This window comes from Rattus norvegicus, chromosome 8 (genome assembly GCF_021556685.1).
Source record: "Rattus norvegicus strain SHRSP/BbbUtx chromosome 8, alternate assembly SHRSP_T2T, whole genome shotgun sequence".
Taxonomy (NCBI): domain Eukaryota; kingdom Metazoa; phylum Chordata; class Mammalia; order Rodentia; family Muridae; genus Rattus; species Rattus norvegicus.
The window spans coordinates 76,248,471-76,267,931 of record NC_141541.1 but is presented as its reverse complement, the minus strand read 5'-3'; the positions used below and the strand labels follow the sequence as shown (position 1 = coordinate 76,267,931).

The window sequence follows — 19,461 nt, the reverse complement described above, 5'->3', positions numbered from 1 at the left end:
ATCTGAAATGTATTGTTCTAAAGCACATTTCAGAATGTACACACAATCCTGGTTTGTTTAAGATGCTCCTGCTGGGATGGAGACAGAAACGGCCCTCCAACCCCATCTCATCTCTTGTTCAGATATAGCCTATGACTACGAAGCTTCCGACTGACTCCTCCTAACCTGCTTTTTCAGAAACCAGAAAACAAGTGTAGGAAGAGAAGAGTAAATGATTTAGACTCTGCCATCATTCTCTGACCTTCAGCAATCTTCAAATTCACTTTTAAGAGAATTTTCAATGGACAGTAAATCATTAACATATTTAAGTATCCCATAATAAAAAGTAAAACATTCCAAAAAAGAAGTTAAAGGGAAAAAGTAAGTTCTAAAATGACAGAGGATGTTTGATGACCAAATATAAGGCTAAGCATAGAGACAATGTCCAGTGTTTGTCCTAAGTCACCTGTGAGTACAAGGATACAAGAGTGAAGAGATATGAAAGACAGGAACAGATATGAAGATATACTAAACAGGTATTTCCATTCTAACATTAACATATATGTACATATATACACTCTGAGTGTTTAAATTACATGCATTTTATATAGATGTTTACATGTATGTATTTGTGTATACAGAGTGAGTGAAAACAAAAGACAGACATCAGTCATCCAAAAAGAAAAGCAAGAGATGTTATCGAAAAGCTTTCCACACATGTAAGTGTGCATCTCTGAGTCAGCTCAGCTGCCACTCAGGCGTGTCTATCACAGATAGCCATAGGGGCTGGGGTGCTCGCTGCTCAGCAGCCCTTTTCTGCCTGAATTTGGAGCTGTGTTAACAAAGCTTCCCTCCTTCAACTCAGCAACAGCCATGGTCACCATCTCTCTCAGCGGGGCAGCAGCAGGATTATCGTCCCTTCCCTAACTCTTTTTTTTTTTTTTTTTTTTTTTGGTTCTTTTTTTCGGAGCTGGGGACCGAACCCAGGGCCTTGCGCTTCCTAGGTAAGCGCTCTACCACTGAGCTAAATCCCCAGCCCCCTTCCCTAACTCTTTATCCAGTCTCACACATCTAACCCATCCTGAATTGACACATGCAGACACACCCTCTTCTGAGAAGACTGCTGTATCTAATGTGAACTCCAGATCTACCACACTGTACCCAGGTTGCTCCACCGAGTCCTTCCCATCTTGTTGATGACAGATCCATACTATCAACTGTTGACACCAAAATAACGGATGGCCTTTTGACTCTTTATCTCTAGGCTGTATGAGGTAATGTGGTGCTGCCCTCAAAACAGCTAGACTCCAGACATTCCATCCTTTCCACTAAAACCCAGCTCCTCCAAGGTTGAGCTTTGGTCTTCTGCTCTGTATTATAATGCTAAATACTGCTCTCCCTTCCCCCAAGGCCTGGCTTTCATGCATACCTTGCTCCTTAATTTAAAACTATTAGTTGAATAAAGACGGTGACAGCCTATAGCTTGGCAGAAGAGAGGTAGGTGGGGTTTTGGTTCCCAGGCTTGGTGTCTGAGATAGAACCATGAAGAAGGGGAAGTAGATGACAGATAGAAGACTCCATGGGGTAAGGGATTGTAAGGGGGCTAGCCAATTGGAGTAAGAGTGGCCCAGGCAGAACATGGCAAGTCATATCTCGTTCAGGGTTATTGGCAGGAATGTAGACATTAAAGCACAGAGGGTAGGTATCTGCCCAGCTCTAGTGCTGATTAAGGTTTCTTATAAATATAAAGGTTGTGTATCTTTTATCTGGGAACTGAATGATCAAAGGCACAGTTGAACGCCCCCTCCCCAGAGAGATTAAATACCTACTACATTCCCCTGCCACCCCTCTCCTGCTAGCTCAGTAGCAACTGGCCTCCCTATTAGTATCCTACTGCTCTCACCTAGAGCTGTTTGTAGAGCAGTGAGAATGAGTTCTAAAGCACCCCCAGTTATAACATCCTGTTTCTCAAATTCAGTACTAACAATTTGCCGATTCAAGCCAAAATCTACTGTTGCTAATAAGATCCTACACAGCCTGATGACCTCCCGTTCCCAGCAGCACCCTGCCACTTCCTGTAAATCACAGTGGCTGCCACCCTCCCCTCTCATATGTCTGAATGAGTCAGAGGATCTTCCAGGTCAAAAGCCTTCAACTGCTACAGTCTATTCTTTCCTCCCAGGTCAGTTCTGCCCTTGGACATCTCTCTGGTATCTCTCTCAACCTTCCTGGGTCATCAGACCAATCCTCTCTGAGTGAAGCTTTCTTTGCCCTCCTGGTTAAAACTGCAATCCCAGTGATCACCACTGCCCAGCCGCAGCACTCTCTACATCCCTGCTATTTATGGTTAACTGTGTATTTATTATCCTTCTCTCCCTTTGGAAGGAATTTCTTTATTCTGCTCACTTCCATATGCTAATACAAATGATAAAGAGAAAGATGAAAAAAATCACAGTTATTCCTAAGGGCCAGGCCCATAAAAAAAGTGCTTTAAATGAATTATCACATATTCCTCCACAATGAACACAAGATGCAGGCTACATTGTATAAATGAGAAAACCAAAGCACAAAGTGTGGAGTTATAAAACCAAATGCCTGCAAAACTGGTACCCTCAAGTCCACACACTTAACCATAATCTAGAATGATTGAAATTCATCAAGTTTTTGCTAGATACATGACTAAGTACACGTGCTTTGGTCTCATTTTAGAATGAATATGGACTGGAAAGATGGCTGAGTGATACAGCAATGGGCTCAAACCCTAGCACCAGAGAACAGGGTGTGGTGTGCCTATGAGATCTCTAGAAAGGGTTTAAAAAGAAATGCAGACAGCTACAGGCAGCAGCTAAGCATCTGAGACAGCGTGCGAGATAATAGGAGCTTTTCCTTGCTTCGCCTGATCTACATTTTCTAGAAGCTCTATTTAGTTTGCAATTCATTTTTAATCACTGAGATGGAATGACTATGACAAGGTACACAAAGGAACAAACTGGTCCTGATTTTGGAAAATAAGAAAGAGGAAGACAGCAGGAGGGAAGAGAAAAGGGAAAAATATTTAAGTAATGAGCAACTAGCAAGCTGCAGTGAGTATACTAGGTCCTAAGAACTAGCATGCACCTGATGCCTAATGTTAACTGACATTTCGGACTGCTAGAGTGACGGGGACCGAGATCTACTATGCCACAGAGTTTTGATACACATGTTATCAGCTTTTCTCCAGTTAGTTTTCCCTAGAAACAGAATTAAGCAATAAGGACTCATCTCTATTCTCATTTGGGTAAATCTTAGCAACTTCCCATAAGACTCAGATTTCTTCATCCCCGGTTTAAAGAAGTGGTATTAACTTGGTGAATGAAGAATACGTCAGTTAGATAAAATGATTACCTCGACTTGAGCTTGTTGTCTCACTAAAATTATGTTGAAAACATCTAGACTCTTCTCCAAGTCCTGCAAAACAAGAGGGAAAGAGGATTATGTAAAACGAGCCTATGACTGACACACTCATCCAAGCAGTACCCACACTGCACCATGCTAATGAAGCCTGAGCCAACATGTGCACTAGGCTTTTATTATTTTAATTTTTATAAGAAGGAAAGCAAGTCTTATAAAAAGTTAAATCCTTATTCAACAGTGTAAAAATAAAGCCTTTTCTGTGAGATATTATAGGTAACTGCACATAAAAATAAGAATGCTTTCGACAGGAGCTATGCTGGGGCTGAAGAGGTAGCTCAGACATCGAGACCACTGGCTGCTTTAACGGAGGACCCGAGTTCAGGTCCCAGCACCCAGTCATCTGTAACAGGAGATCGGATGTCCTTTCTGACCTCCACAGACACCGGGCACACACACAGTGCTCAGGCATACATGCAGGGAGGACACTCACACACATAAAATAAAGTAAATACATCTTTTAAAAAGTTTATTTAGGAGTTGGGGATTTAGCTCAGTGGTAGAGCGCTTGCCTAGCAAGCTCAAGGCCCTGGGTTCAGTCCTCAGCTCCGGAAAAAAAGAAAAAAAAGTTTATTTTTATTAAAAGAGGGGATGTATAGAGTTAAAGAAGTGCTGAAAAATGGCACTGCATTCCCTGCAAAGACTGGGGTTCAGGTCCCAGCACTACATCTGGCAGCTCCCAGCCAGGTACCTGTGAGTCCAGCCCCAGGGCATCTGATGTCCCTTCTGACCTCCTCTGTACCTATGTGTGCAAACACACATAGAAACATGCATGCATACATAATTTTAAAGGCATAAAATTTAAAAAATAAAAGCTAGAGAACAGTTTTAGGTATTTTCTTATGATCCTTACTTCTTACTCTTCCCTATTCTATATTATTTTATAGACATTAAATCATTTCCTTATAAAAACAAAAAGAATGCAAATTACTCCAGTCACCAAGTAGACTAAAGGAGAAACTGAGACATTAATTAGATGACCTGAACCCTCATGAATTTGTTCATACAGCCGTCAGGACTGTAAGACAGACACCGTCTTCACTTTATTCTTGAGAAGAAATTTGAGCAGCAGTGAAACCCATGTATGTGTATCTCTGACAGAACACCTGTTAACACCAAGCACCTTGAGTCCTGATCTTTGTCCCCCACACCTATGCCCTTCCTGTATCACACTGGCCACTATCATGGTTCCAAACCACAGGAGTTCAGCCGGTCTTACATCCTGGACATGGTGACTGAATGGCAGCCACAGCCGCCAGATATTATTAAACAAATTCTGTATTCAGGGCACAAGTAAGACCCCCAGGCTTTCTCAGGGAAAAAACAGGTTTTTTTTTTTGTTTTGCTTATAGAGAATAGTTTAAGCTCTAAAATGGAGAGAACAGAAGTGTAAAAGTATGGGAATCTATGAGCAAACAAGATCTAACAAATGAACTAATGTCCACTTTCTAAACAGTATTAGGTAAACTAGACACATTTTCCCAAATGGCCTATAGTAGATTTGCTATGTGTGACATTCGGCCAGGAAAAAAGGAATTTTTAGTTAATAAAAAAAAAAAAAATGAAAAAGGAAGGACAATCTATTTTCTCATGTACGAGTCTGTTCTTTGTCAAATTATATTCCAATTCAAACCAGAAGCATAAGAACGTTAAAGGAAATGTGTGTAGTAGTGCACACCTTTAATCCCAGCACTTGGAAAGCAGAGACAAGAGGCAATAAGTTCTGTAAGCTCGAGGCCAGCCTGGGTAGCATAATGAGTGCCAGGACAACCAGAGCTAAAGAGTGAGAGACAGCATATTAAAGGGTGATTAGAAGTTAGCAGTGCGAGACTCTGTGAGAGAGAGACCCAACCGCCTGGTCAGGTGGGCACTCCTGAGGCTGCAGAGCGGAAGAGACCACCAACACTGCTCACCCCTGCCCACATCCCTGGCCCAAGAGGAAACTGTATAAGGCCTCTGGGCTCCCGTGGGGGAGGGCCCAGGAGCGGCAGGACCCCTGTGCCTGAGACACCACCAGAACCAGAAGGAAACAGACCGGATAAACAGTTCTCTGCACCCAAATCCCGTGGGAGGGAGAGCTGAACCTTCAGAGAGGCAAACAAGCCTGGGAAACCAGAAGAGACTGCTCTCTGCACACACATCTCGGACGCCAGAGGAAAAAGCCAAAGACCATCTGGAACCCTGGTGCACTGAAGCTCCCGGAAACGGCGGCACAGGTCTTCCTGGTTGCTGCCGCTGCAGAGAGCCCGTGGGTAGCACCCCACGAGCGAACTTGAGCCTCGGGACCACAGGTAAGACCAACTTTTCTGCTGCAAGAAAGCTGCCTGGTGAACTCAAGACACAGGCCCACAGGAACAGCTGAAGACCTGTAGAGAGGAAAAACCACACGCCGGAAAGCAGAACACTCTGTCCCCATAACTGACTGAAAGAAAACAGGAAAACAGGTCTACAGCACTCCTGACACACAGGCTTATAGGACAGTCTAGCCACTGTCAGAAATAGCAGAACAAAGTAACACTAGAGATAATCTGATGGCGAGAGGCAAGCGCAGGAACCCAAGCAACAGAAACCAAGACTACATGGCACCATCAAAACAAACATGGAATATCCAAACACACCAGAAAAGCAAGATCTAGTTCCAAAATCATTTTTGATCATGATGCTAGAGGACTTCAAGAAAGACGTGAAGAACTCCCTTAGAGAACAAGTAGAAGCCTACAGAGAGGAATCGCAAAAATGCCTGAAAGAATCGCAAAAATCCCTGAAAGAATTCCAGGAAAACATAAATAAACAAGTAGAAGCCCATAGAGAGGAGACACAAAAATCCCTGAAAGAATTCCAGGAAAACATAAATAAACAAGTAGAAGCCCATAGAGAGGAGACACAAAAATCCCTGAAAGAATTCCAGGAAAACACAATCAAACAGTTGAAGGAATTAAAAATGGAAATAGAAGCAATCAAGAAAGAACACAGGGAAACAACCCTGGATATAGAAAACCAAAAGAAGAGACAAGGAGCTGTAGATACAAGCTTCACCAACAGAATACAAGAGATGGAAGAGAGAATCTCAGGAGCAGAAGATTCCATAGAAATCATTGACTCAACTGTCAAAGATAATGTAAAGCGGAAAAAGCTACTGGTCCAAAACATACAGGAAATCCAGGACTCAATGAGAAGATCAAACCTAAGGATAATAGGTATAGAAGAGAGTGAAGACTCCCAGCTCAAAGGACCAGTAAATATCTTCAACAAAATCATAGAAGAAAACTTCCCTAACCTAAAAAAGAGATACCCATAGACATACAAGAAGCCTACAGAACTCCAAATAGATTGGACCAGAAAAGAAACACCTCCCGTCACATAATTGTCAAAACACCAAACGCACAAAATAAAGAAAGAATATTAAAAGCAGTAAGGGAAAAAGGTCAAGTAACATATAAAGGGAGACCTATCAGAATCACACCAGACTTCTCGCCAGAAACTATGAAGGCCAGAAGATCCTGGACTGATGTTATACAGACCCTAAGAGAACACAAATGCCAGCCCAGGTTACTGTATCCAGCAAAACTCTGAATTAACATTGATGGAGAAACCAAGATATTCCATGACAAAACCAAATTTACACAATATCTTTCCACAAATCCAGCACTACAAAGGATAATAAATGGTAAAGCCCAACATAAGGAGGCAAGCTATACCCTAGAAGAAGCAAGAAACTAATCGTCTTGGCAACAAAACAAAGAGAATGAAAGCACACAAACATAACCTCACATCCAAATATGAATATAACGGGAAGCAATAATCACTATTCCTTAATATCTCTCAATATCAATGGCCTCAACTCCCCAATAAAAAGACATAGATTAACAAACTGGATACACAACGAGGGCCCTGCATTCTGAAGCCTACAGGAAACACACCTCAGAGACAAAGACAGACACTACCTCAGAGTGAAAGGCTGGAAAACAACTTTCCAAGCAAATGGTCAGAAGAAGCAAGCTGGAGTAGCCATTCTAATATCAAATAAAATCAATTTCCAACTAAAAGTCATCAAAAAAGATAAGGAAGGACACTTCATATTCATCAAAGGAAAAATCCACCAAGATGAACTCTCAATCCTAAATATCTATGCCCCAAATACAAGGGCACCTACATATGTAAAAGAAACCTTACTAAAGCTCAAAGCACACATTGCACCTCACACAATAATAGTGGGAGATTTCAACACACCACTCTCATCAATGGACAGATCATGGAAACAGAAATTAAACAGTGATGTCGACAGACTAAGAGAAGTCATGAGCCAAATGGACTTAACGGATATTTATAGAACATTCTATCCTAAAGCAAAAGGATATACCTTCTTCTCAGCTCCTCATGGTACTTTCTCCAAAATTGACCATATAATTGGTCAAAAAACGGGCCTCAACAGGTACAGAAAGATAGAAATAATCCCATGCGTGCTATCGGACCACCACGGGCTAAAGCTGGTCTTCAATAACAATAAGGGAAGAATGCCCACATATACGTGGAAATTGAACAATGCTCTACTCAATGATAACCTGGTCAAGGAAGAAATAAAGAAAGAAATTAAAAACTTTTTAGAATTTAATGAAAATGAAGATACAACATACCCAAACTTATGGGACACAATGAAAGCTGTGCTAAGAGGAAAACTCATAGCGCTGAGTGCCTGCAGAAAGAAACAGGAAAGAGCATATGTCAGCAGCTTGACAGCACACTTAAAAGCTCTAGAACAAAAAGAAGCAAATACACCCAGGAGGAGTAGAAGGCAGGAAATAATCAAACTCAGAGCTGAAATCAACCAAGTAGAAACAAAAAGGACCATAGAAAGAATCAACAGAACCAAAAGTTGGTTCTTTGAGAAAATCAACAAGATAGATAAACCCTTAGCCAGACTAACGAGAGGACACAGAGAGTGCGTCCAAATTAACAAAATCAGAAATGAAAAGGGAGACATAACTACAGATTCAGAGGAAATTCAAAAAATCATCAGATCTTACTATAAAAACCTATATTCAACAAAACTTGAAAATCTTCAGGAAATGGACAATTTCCTAGACAGATACCAGGTATCGAAGTTAAATCAGGAACAGATAAACCAGTTAAACAACCCCATAACTCCTAAGGAAATAGAAGCAGTCACTAAAGGTCTCCCAACCAAAAAGAGCCCAGGTCCAGACGGGTTTAGTGCAGAATTCTATCAAACCTTCATAGAAGACCTCATACAAATATTATCCAAACTATTCCACAAAATTGAAACAGATGGAGCCCTACCGAATTCCTTCTACGAAGCCACAATTACTCTTATACCTAAACCACACAAAAAAACAACAAAGAAAGAGAACTTCAGACCAATTTCCCTTATGAATATCGATGCAAAAATACTCAATAAAATTCTGGCAAACCGAATTCAAGAGCACATCAAAACAATCATCCACCATGATCAAGTAGGCTTCATCCCAGGCATGCAGGGATGGTTTAATATACGGAAAACCATCAACGTGATCCATTATATAAACAAACTGAAAGAACAGAACCACATGATCATTTCATTAGATGCTGAGAAAGCATTTGACAAAATTCAACACCCCTTCATGATAAAAGTCCTGGAAAGAATAGGAATTCAAGGCCCATACCTAAACATAGTAAAAGCCATATACAGCAAACCAGTTGCTAACATTAAACTAAATGGAGAGAAACTTGAAGCAATCCCACTAAAATCAGGGACTAGACAAGGCTGCCCACTCTCTCCCTACTTATTCAATATAGTTCTTGAAGTTCTAGCCAGAGCAATCAGACAACAAAAGGAAATCAAGGGGATATAGATCGGAAAAGAAGAGGTCAAAATATCACTATTTGCAGATGACATGATAGTATATTTAAGTGATCCCAAAAGTTCCACCAGAGAACTACTAAAGCTGATAAACAACTTCAGCAAAGTGGCTGGGTATAAAATTAACTCAAATAAATCAGTTGCCTTCCTCTATACAAAAGAGAAACAAGCCGAGAAAGAAATTAGGGAAACGACACCCTTCATAATAGACCCAAATAATATAAAGTACCTCGGTGTGACTTTAACCAAGCAAGTAAAAGATCTGTACAATAAGAACTTCAAGACACTGAGGAAAGAAATTGAAGAAGACCTCAGAAGATGGAAAGATCTCCCATGCTCATGGATTGGCAGGATTAATATAGTAAAAATGGCCATTTTACCAAAAGCAATCTACAGATTCAATGCAATCCCCATCAAAATACCAATCCAATTCTTCAAAGAGTTAGACAGAACAATTTGCAAATTCATCTGGAATAACAAAAAACCCAGGATAGCTAAAGCTATCCTCAACAATAAAAGGACTTCAGGGGGAATGACTATCCCTGAACTCAAGCAGTATTACAGAGCAATAGTGATAAAAACTGCATGGTATTGGTACAGAGACAGACAGATAGACCAATGGAATAGAATTGAAGACCCAGAAATGAACCCACACACCTATGGTCACTTGATTTTTGACAAAGGAGCCAAAACCATCCAATGGAAAAAAGATAGCATTTTCAGCAAATGGTGCTGGTTCAACTGGAGGGCAACATGTAGAAGAATGCAGATCGATCCATGCTTATCACCCTGTACAAAGCTTAAGTCCAAGTGGATCAAGGACCTCCACATCAAACCAGACACACTCAAACTAATAGAAGAAAAACTAGGGAAGCATCTGGAACACATGGGCACTGGAAAAAATTTCCTGAACAAAACACCAATGGCTTATGCTCTAAGATCAAGAATCGACAAATGGGATCTCATAAAACTGCAAAGCTTCTGTAAGGCAAAGGACACTGTGGTTAGGACAAATCGGCAACCAACAGATTGGGAAAAGATCTTTACCAATCCTACAACAGATAGAGGCCTTATATCCAAAATATACAAAGAACTCAAGAAGTTAGACCGAAGGGAGAGAAATAACCCTATTAAAAAATGGGGTTCAGAGCTAAACAAAGAATTCACAGCTGAGGAATGCCGAATGGCTGAGAAACACCTAAAGAAATGTTCAACATCTTTAGTCATAAGGGAAATGCAAATCAAAACAACCCTGAGATTTCACCTCACACCAGTGAGAATGGCTAAGATCAAAAACTCAGGTGACAGCAGATGCTGGCGAGGATGTGGAGAAAGAGGAACAGTCCTTCATTGTTGGTGGGATTGCAGACTGGTAAAACCATTCTGGAAATCAGTCTGGAGGTTCCTCAGAAAATTGGACATTGAACTGCCTGAGGATCCAGCTATACCTCTCTTGGGCATATACCCAAAAGATGCCTCAACATATAAAAGAGACACGTGCTCCACTATGTTCATCGCAGCCTTATTTATAATAGCCAGAAAATGGAAAGAACCCAGATGCCCTTCAACAGAGGAATGGATACAGAAAATGTGGTACATCTACACAATGGAATATTACTCAGCTATCAAAAACAACGAGTTTATGAAATTCGTAGGCAAATGGTTGGAACTGGAAAATATCATCCTGAGTGAGCTAACCCAATCACAGAAAGACATACATGGTATGCACTCATTGATAAGTGGCTATTAGCCCAAATGCTTGAATTACCCTAGATCCCTAGAACAAACGAAACTCAAGACGGATGATCAAAATGTGAATGCTTCACTCCTTCTTTAAATGAGGAAAAAGAATACCCTTGGCTGGGAAGGGAGAGGCAAAGATTAAAACAGAGACTGAAGGAACACCCATTCAGAGCCTGCCCCACAGGTGGCCCATACATATACAGCCACCCAATTGGACAAGATGGATGAAGCAAAGAAGTGCAGACCGACAGGAGCCGGATGTAGATCGCTCCTGAGAGACACAGCCAGAATACAGCAAATACAGAGGCGAATGCCAGCAGCAAACCACTGAACTGAGAATAGGTCCCCTATTGAAGGAATCAGAGAAAGAACTGGAAGAGCTTAAAGGGGCTCGAGACCCCAAAAGTACAACAATGTCAAGCAACCAGAGCTTCCAGGGACTAAGCCACTACCTAAATACATGGACTGACCCTGGACTCTGACCCCATAGGTAGCAATGAATATCCTAGTAAGAGCACCAGTGGAAGGGGAAGCCCTGGGTCCTGCTAAGAATGAACCCCCAGTGAACTAGACTATGGGGGGAGGGCGGCAATGGGGGGAGGGTTGGGAGGGGGACACCCATAAAGAAGGGGAGGGGGGAGGGGGATGTTTGCCCGGAAACTGGGAAAGGGAATAACACTTGAAATGTATATAAGAAATACTCAAGTTAATAAAAAAAATAAATAAATAAAAAAAAATTAAAAAAAAAGAAAGCAAAAAAAAAAAAAAAAAGAAGTTAGCAGTGCTAAATATGCAAAATATACCTGAATTTGTTTCTGTATTTCTTCTGAGACTTTGGTTTGTGTTAACTTGTTTTTGTAGGCCATTTTGTAACTCTTGAGTAACTGCCTGTGGTTTTTTATGTTATTCCACGACCACGGCCGAGTATATCTTCTTATATGAACTTCGAGAACAGAATCAATAGCATATTTCCACCTGAAATCAGAGTTTGTTAATGTACATGTGAATATAAAGATGCCAGAAAACAGCTTAGACTTCTCGGACATTCCACATTGCGGATGTGGTTCTCTGCCATCTTCCAGTAAGCCCAACAGTGACACGAAAGCCCCCAGTACAACTCTCTGGCCTACACAGAGTAAGCAGAGGAACACTCCAGGAGGAGGACATGTCGAAGCAAAACCACAACAGCACAGAATGATACATGTGGAAAACAGTACAGTCACGTGCTTAACAGCAGCTTCTTGTTAAATGGCAGACCACATCCAGCACAATGACTTCATAGAGTTATATTATCCCGTGACGGCATAGCTATCTTAGTTCCCACTGCATGATACCCACACGATCACAAAATGCATTTCTCACACACACACACACACACACACACACACACCTCCAGTGCTAAGTAAAACATGGCTACAGACTGTGTTCTTATAACCTTGAGTCCATGTGGAAAACTGACAAGACTTTTAAAAACATGTTCAAAGTCTTGAATGCTAAGATAAAAAACTTCAGGAGTCCAGAGCAGAATATAAAATGAGGGTTGGGGATTTAGCTCAGTGGTAGAGCGCTTGCCTAGCAAGCACAAGGCCCTGGGTTCAGTCCCCAGCTCCAAAAAAAAAAAAAAAAAAGAAAAAAGAAAAAGAAGGAAAAAAAAGAATATAAAATGAGGTATTAGTGAGGGTGCGGGGAACCTGCACAGACAGAAAAGATCTCTCTTTTCTTATTGTTTTTGAAGTGCCTGGACGATAAGACCTTAAACATTTAACTCTGAAGGCCCTGACTATATGATCATTCATCTCATGGAAACCAAAGAACAAGGGTAAGGTGAAGACCCCATGTTCAAGCGCTTGGTGAACAAGCATAAGAACCGAGGTCACCTCTCCAGAATGCATGCACAGCTGCAGCCCCAGGACTGGGGCGATGAGAGATGCCGGGTTCAATTAGACACTTTGTCTCAGACAGCAGGAGTGAGAGAAGCAATCAGAGAAGGCATCCAACAACGGTCTCCACTGTCCACACACACTCAGGCAGGCGAGCACATCTTCATACACCACACAAGTGCGGGGCAGGGGTTCTGACTTACCATTGCCGACAGTCGGTGTGAAGTGGTAAGCAGGGCCTGTACTTCCTGTATGGTGCATTTCTAACCATATAATCCAGTGACTCCAGAAAGTCAATCATGCTTAAATACTATTGAAACAAGAACAAAATTAGGTTTGTTACAGTGAACACATAAATAAAAATTAGATTTGATTCTCTTTTTCTAGAGGACGCCAAAAGTCTCTGATAATTCAATAATAAAGTAACGATACCTGATTAAACATGACATTACCAACTAGAAATTACAGCATGACATTTTAAGCTCTCTTATAAAAGAAAACTATACTGTTATTTAAGCTGTCACATAACTAGTAATAGGCATTCTTTTTTCAGATATTCTAAAATGGATAAAAATATGAATCTTAGAAGTAATAAAATGTGTGTCTCCCAGTGTTGATTGCATCTGTGTTTCTGAGTCTGCCTGCTTTTCGTCTGGACCCTCATTTGTGCCAGGGCTACAGTACTAATCCCCAAACTGCTCCAGAAAACTGATACCTAACTAAGCAACCTGAAGCTATTTAAGCACTCGCTTTACTAACACAACTTTGTGTTGTGTAGGCCTGGCAAACAGTTCAAATAAAGAGAAACACACAAGGAGACGGGGGAATAGTCGCAGGCTCAGCTAGACAAAGGGTTAACTAGTTTCCTTTGAATCTTCCTTAATGCGATTCTACCTAAAGGTTACATGACCAATGTGTCTAGCCTAAACTTCAACAATAAACTCCATCACAGATTTCAAAGACATAAGGGAGAAAGGATACAAAATACTAGTTACACTTTATGTTCATGTTAAAAAAAATTGCAGAAGCATGTTAAGGAATATAGATTATTAAGGTTTGTTTTAAGCTAGGAATGGTGGGTCACATATATAGCTAGCTCTCAAAAGCTGAGACAGGCAAGTTCAAACCTATCCTGACACTATAGTGAGTTCCATCCAGACCAGGCAAAACGAAACAGAAGAGTGCTTACTGTCCCCTTTGGTAGTGTAGTACTAGAAATTCTTAAATGACAAAGGCCTTTTACACTCTATTTATCAGATAACACTAAACTAAAATCTGACTTTTCATCCTCTCAATTCAGGTCTCCAGCTCTGCTATACACAGCCTCTGGGCATACTGTCACATTTGGAAAACAAATAGAGGAAAAGCAGTTGCTCTAAAAATTAAAGGGATGGTACTTGAGTGTCTGCTCTTAAAAACTGAGGTAATGGGGCTAGAGAGATAGCTCAGTGGTTAGGAGCAGGGGAGGCTGATGCAACCCCCAATCACTTCAGTTCCTGGGATCTCATACCCTCACCTTAGGCTCCTGCAAGCATGAGTGCCCATGTAGGCTCACATACTACATGTAAGTACAAATAAACAAAATTGTTAAAAACTGAAAAGGTAGCTGGCAAGATGGCTCAGGGGTTAGAGCCTCGCACCAAGCTCGAGAGTCTGAGATAAATCCCCAAAGCCTACAAGGTGGAGGGAAATAACTGACTCCTTCAAGTTGTCCTCTGACCCACACACACATGCACACATATATGTACACACACACACACACACACACACACACACACACACACACACTGCTAAAAATGAGAAGAAAAAATAATGAGAGAAGGAAAGCATGCTGAAACTCTCCTACAATTACATTTTCAAAGGGAATAACATCATTCAGTACAGTTTAATAAGATCAAGTATAGTTTGGGGAAAAGATCAGATTAATGGAAACTACTTGTCTGAAATCTTTCTCTTTTTTAATCTTTCTATCTTTTTCATCGAATGTCAAGAGAATAAAGCAAGGGTACCAGCATGCCATCGAGAATGACTAAGGACAGGCACAAGAGCAATCAGGACTCAGGGCTGATTATGCCAGAGCTGCCCAGTGGAGCATTACCTGGGGCTTCGTCAGCTCGATGGCAATGTTCTGTACTTCTACATTCCCATCGAGTTTCGGTGTTTTGAACTCTGATTCTGCACCAGGATTCATGTAGAGTTTTGCAGAGGCTGATATCGGCTGGAAAACTGGTGTCAAGTGGGAACATGTGAGATAGGTTTGCATGCCCTTAACGACAAACAACTATAACAATGAGGAGAATGTCACACTTTGAAAGTAAAAAGGAAAATGATGCTATGAACGCATAATAAAATCACTATCAAGAAATATGCAAGGCTTATGACCTCACAGAAATGATGACAGCATGCACAGGACCTGCACAGGTCCCAGCACTAAGATGGGGAAGTGGACGTGAGCTCCCACCCCTAACCAAGAAGCTTTTTCCAACTGGCAATGGCTCACAAAGGAAAACTGTCTCTCCAAGGGAGTCTCACTAGGTACACAAACGACACTTAAGGCAGGCCCCATGCCCGTAACAGGCGGCCACACAACACTATCTCTACAGCACTCTCAGAAGTTTATTTTTGTCTCATTAGGCTTTGTCTGGGCATTTCTATTGACTGGTCTTTTGATTATATATTATGGTCCCCAGTTAAATGTTTTATGGCCCTCTTGTGTGTGCTGTGTCTCCGTGTGTATGTGCTTCTCGTTCTGCTTCTTTGGCTTTTGTCTGTTTTTCTGTTTTGTTCTATTCTTTTGGTTTTCTATTTGCCTGTTTTCTAAAGAGAGAGAAAGAAGCATGGAGGTGAATGGACAGTGATACAGGGAGGGAATGGGGGAGGGGGTGAAGAGGCGATCAGAATATATTACATAAAACATCTATTTTCAATGTAAAAAGAGAAATGGGCAGAGAGACAGACAGAGAAACAGACAGAGAGACAGAGAGACAAAGACAGAGAGAGAGACACTGAGAGAGACAGAGAGACAGAAAGACAGAGAGAGGTATAAGGATCCACTTATCTGTGAAATAAGTTAAGCAGCTTGCTAGTTAAACCCAATCTCCATGGTTATCTGGAGTCATGCGCTCCCAGACAAGGAGAATGGAACACAGACAGTTCCTGTCTACAGCTGGGTTTCTCTATGATTTAATAATTTATTATTCATTTAAAATATTAAAACAAGAGGAAAAATAAAAATCTAATTTTTCTTAATAATTGACAAAATTTAGAAACATAAAATCATCCTAGGAAAAAATTACCAATATACTGTTTTCCAGTTCATCATATGCAGACAACTATGAGAAAAACTATAAATACTTTAAGGTTGCATGACAGCAAAAACTAAAAGTCTACTAGGGATGATGATAGTGATACGATCTAACTATGAGTAGTATCAAGTCCATATAGGTGTATTTATTACCTTATGATAAGTATATTTTGCACTAAATTATGTAATATTTTGACCTGTTTATGTGATTCATAAATGCCTGAGAATAAGATGTATATTTTAGGAACTATTTTTATCAATGAAACTAAAACTTTTTACAAACTGGGAACACTTCAAATTTCTGTCATTACTCAAGTGGGTGAGCATAACAGAAAGCACCATCATCTACAGCAACGAGCTATGAAAGACAGAGGAGGACCTTAGAGATCCAGACAACTGGAATATGGAAAGAAACGGACACGGAAGTCAAGGACGATTACAAAGACGTTCACTGAATAAAAACAAACTAACAGTTTCTCAGGAGGAAACTGAACAGGGAAAGCAGATATAGGAAAGGGATAAGCGGGTAACTCTGTCAGAGCAATAAAGGAGAGGCCACCAAAAGAATACAAAGTTCACTTTAAAAATATCCACATGATTGGCTTACACTGCCAGAGGTGACATGAAATACCACAGTCCCACGGATTCCAAAATACGGAGAGGGAAAGAAAAAAAAGGAAGGGGGAGGGTGTGACGGGAGCGAAGGGAGGAAGGAGCCAAACCATAAGACAAGGGACACTGTAAGAAGACAAAAGAAAGCAGAGGTCCAGATACTCTGGCCTCCTCCATCCCTCTCCAGTACTGTGTGGCCATGGTCTAGCCCTAAGGAGTTACCATCCAAATATACAGGGATGGCCGAATGCCATAAAACTAACACATTGTGTCTGTTAAAGCAACTTCATTTAGAAAGGTTTGTGGAAACATTAACCTCCATGTCTCTTCCATAAATGAACTCTCCCTGGTACTCACTGTACTGATGGTCTGGGGGGATGTTTGTACTTGTAAGAATTTCACACTTCAGTTGATCCTAAAGAGATTTAAGTTGAGAATGAAAGAGAAAGACAGTTAGCCACACATACCAAAAATTAAAGAAAAAAAAATGGTTCTCATGTCTATACCTCCATTGTTCTCTTGCTGATAACTACCAGGGGGAAAATACACAGTGCGAATGTACAGGTATTTTTCTTTATAACAAACACAACGACCTACATCTCTAAGAGCATAATATTACACTCCTCTCTATGAAAACCACCCAGAGACAGATGAATGTCTATGACATCCCACTCAAAGGCTGACTTTCTGTCAGAGCGTTCCTGCAATCTTAAAGTTTCTAATCTAGAAAGTGTGGCTGTCCTGCCTCCCTTCTAACTGACGAAATGACACTGGCCCAGCACTCGGAATCACCGGACCGACTGCGGTCGACCAGCAGGAGACAGATCATCAGAGCTATCTGAAGACTTGTAGGACACGTGTGCTCCGGGTCTGACAGGTGGCATCTTCACAATACGAGCAATCCTTCTTATAGGAAACAGTGTAATAAGAACACCACCAAAATGTGTATGAACAACCACGGAGGGCGGGGTTCCAGCCCCCCCTTGTCATCGTCAAGTGAATGGTTTCAAAAAGATCTTCAGAATCGGAGGGCTCTTCCGAAGAGACGGAACGAAGTTCAAAAGGTTTTTCAGACTTTTGATTTAGCGATATGCCAGTTAAAAAATGATTGACAGCCTGTCCTCATTAAGGACCTTCCCTCTTAAACACATTTAGGATGTGCAGTTAGCATGTCAACGTAAAAACTGAAATTACCAAGATGTGCTCCCTTGATCCACGGTACGACACGCAGCAGCCAACATTCCAGTAGGCGCTGAGACTGTCAAGCTTCACCAGCTATGCAAGAGAAACCGAAGTCGTCAAGCAAAGCACCCGAAAATTACACAGCAGCACTCAACAACTGCCCTGGTGTTCACTGAAATCCTGAACTTTTAAAGAAATAAAAATAGGCAAAAATGGAAGGACAGTATACACACAGGACTTTTTAAGCCCAGCATTTGTTAATTTTCCTTAATGTTGTTTGATCTTAAATTTCAGCAAATCAGGATTCTGGGTGATCTACACATGACTACTCTTGAATTTAAAAGAGCAAATGCTATTTTAAATTGGCTATCTTAATCAATTTGTTTAATAGCCTATTTCTGAATTTTAAAATAACACTTGTTGCCTTTGACAGACTTAGGTATTTCATAGCAACTGAATGTACTCATGTGAGAAACATTTTTTTAAATGTGTTTCTGGGAACACATTTTTAGGAGATTCCCACTCATTCAATTATCAGACAGTAAAAATTTAGCATCTAACGGACTGTTTGCCAGATAAGGAAACACAAGCTCCCTCCAGCAGTTGCCAGTGGCTGTGGAGGAGGGCTGTGGGGGAGGGCCTTATGGGTAATAATGCAGGGAAAGCTGCAGACTGGATGGTGCGGTGGCTGGGGCGCCCGTGCCTATGAACCATGGCAAGCACTGACCAGTGCTGCTCTGTTATGCCTAGTGTGCACCTAACCACATCTCCTGCCTGATCACAAATTATTCTTTCTACATCTAAGGCCTCAGTTTCCAAGTCTTACATGAAATACCATTTGGGAGGCTTCTTGTATCCAGACTCTTCGCTTGATGGATGAGCCTAAACTTCAGCGCAGAAAAGAGGTCACAAAGACTCATGGGAAAAGCTGAATCCAAACCGGATCTTGGGCTTTTCCACCCCTGACTCATCTTTATCAACAAACTACAAAGACAACATCAGTCCTTAAAATCCAAGGCATCTTAGGCTCCCTTAGTCACCCAAATTAAACACATGTTCCCTAATGAGCTAACTTTGCCAAGGAACACATCAACCCTATTAAAATACCTCTGACACCCAACACGTTTTATTTGTTTCTCCTTTATGAGGGATGGTGTTAAACTCTCAATCAGTATGAAATACCCAAGTCTGTCAAAGGGAACAAGGGTTAGTTTAAAATTCAGAAATAGGTTATTTAGACAGCCAATTTAAAATATAGACTCTTTTAAACTCAAGTGGCCGTATGTAAATCACTCAGAATCCTGATTGGCTAAAATTTGGAATCAAAACCAATTCCATAAATACATTAAATATCTAAAGACATCTTAATTTCTAAACTTAAAATGTCAAAAATAAATAGATTACCACACGAAGAGGATGCCCACAATTGTGTACACAATATTCCCTGGAATGAC

General features: G+C 41.0%; 1 protein-coding gene across 1 annotated transcript in view; it reads right to left on the bottom strand.

The window, feature by feature from the left end:
• The window catches only part of Vps13c (vacuolar protein sorting 13 homolog C), a 165,236-nt gene that overhangs the window by 107,451 nt on the left and 38,324 nt on the right, over positions 1-19,461 (bottom strand). Inside the window, 6 exon segments of the mRNA XM_087564087.1 lie at positions 3,364-3,426; positions 11,833-12,004; positions 13,113-13,219; positions 15,008-15,135; positions 17,183-17,240; positions 18,020-18,100. Coding sequence (XP_087420213.1) covers positions 3,364-3,426; positions 11,833-12,004; positions 13,113-13,219; positions 15,008-15,135; positions 17,183-17,240; positions 18,020-18,100 — 609 coding nt within the window.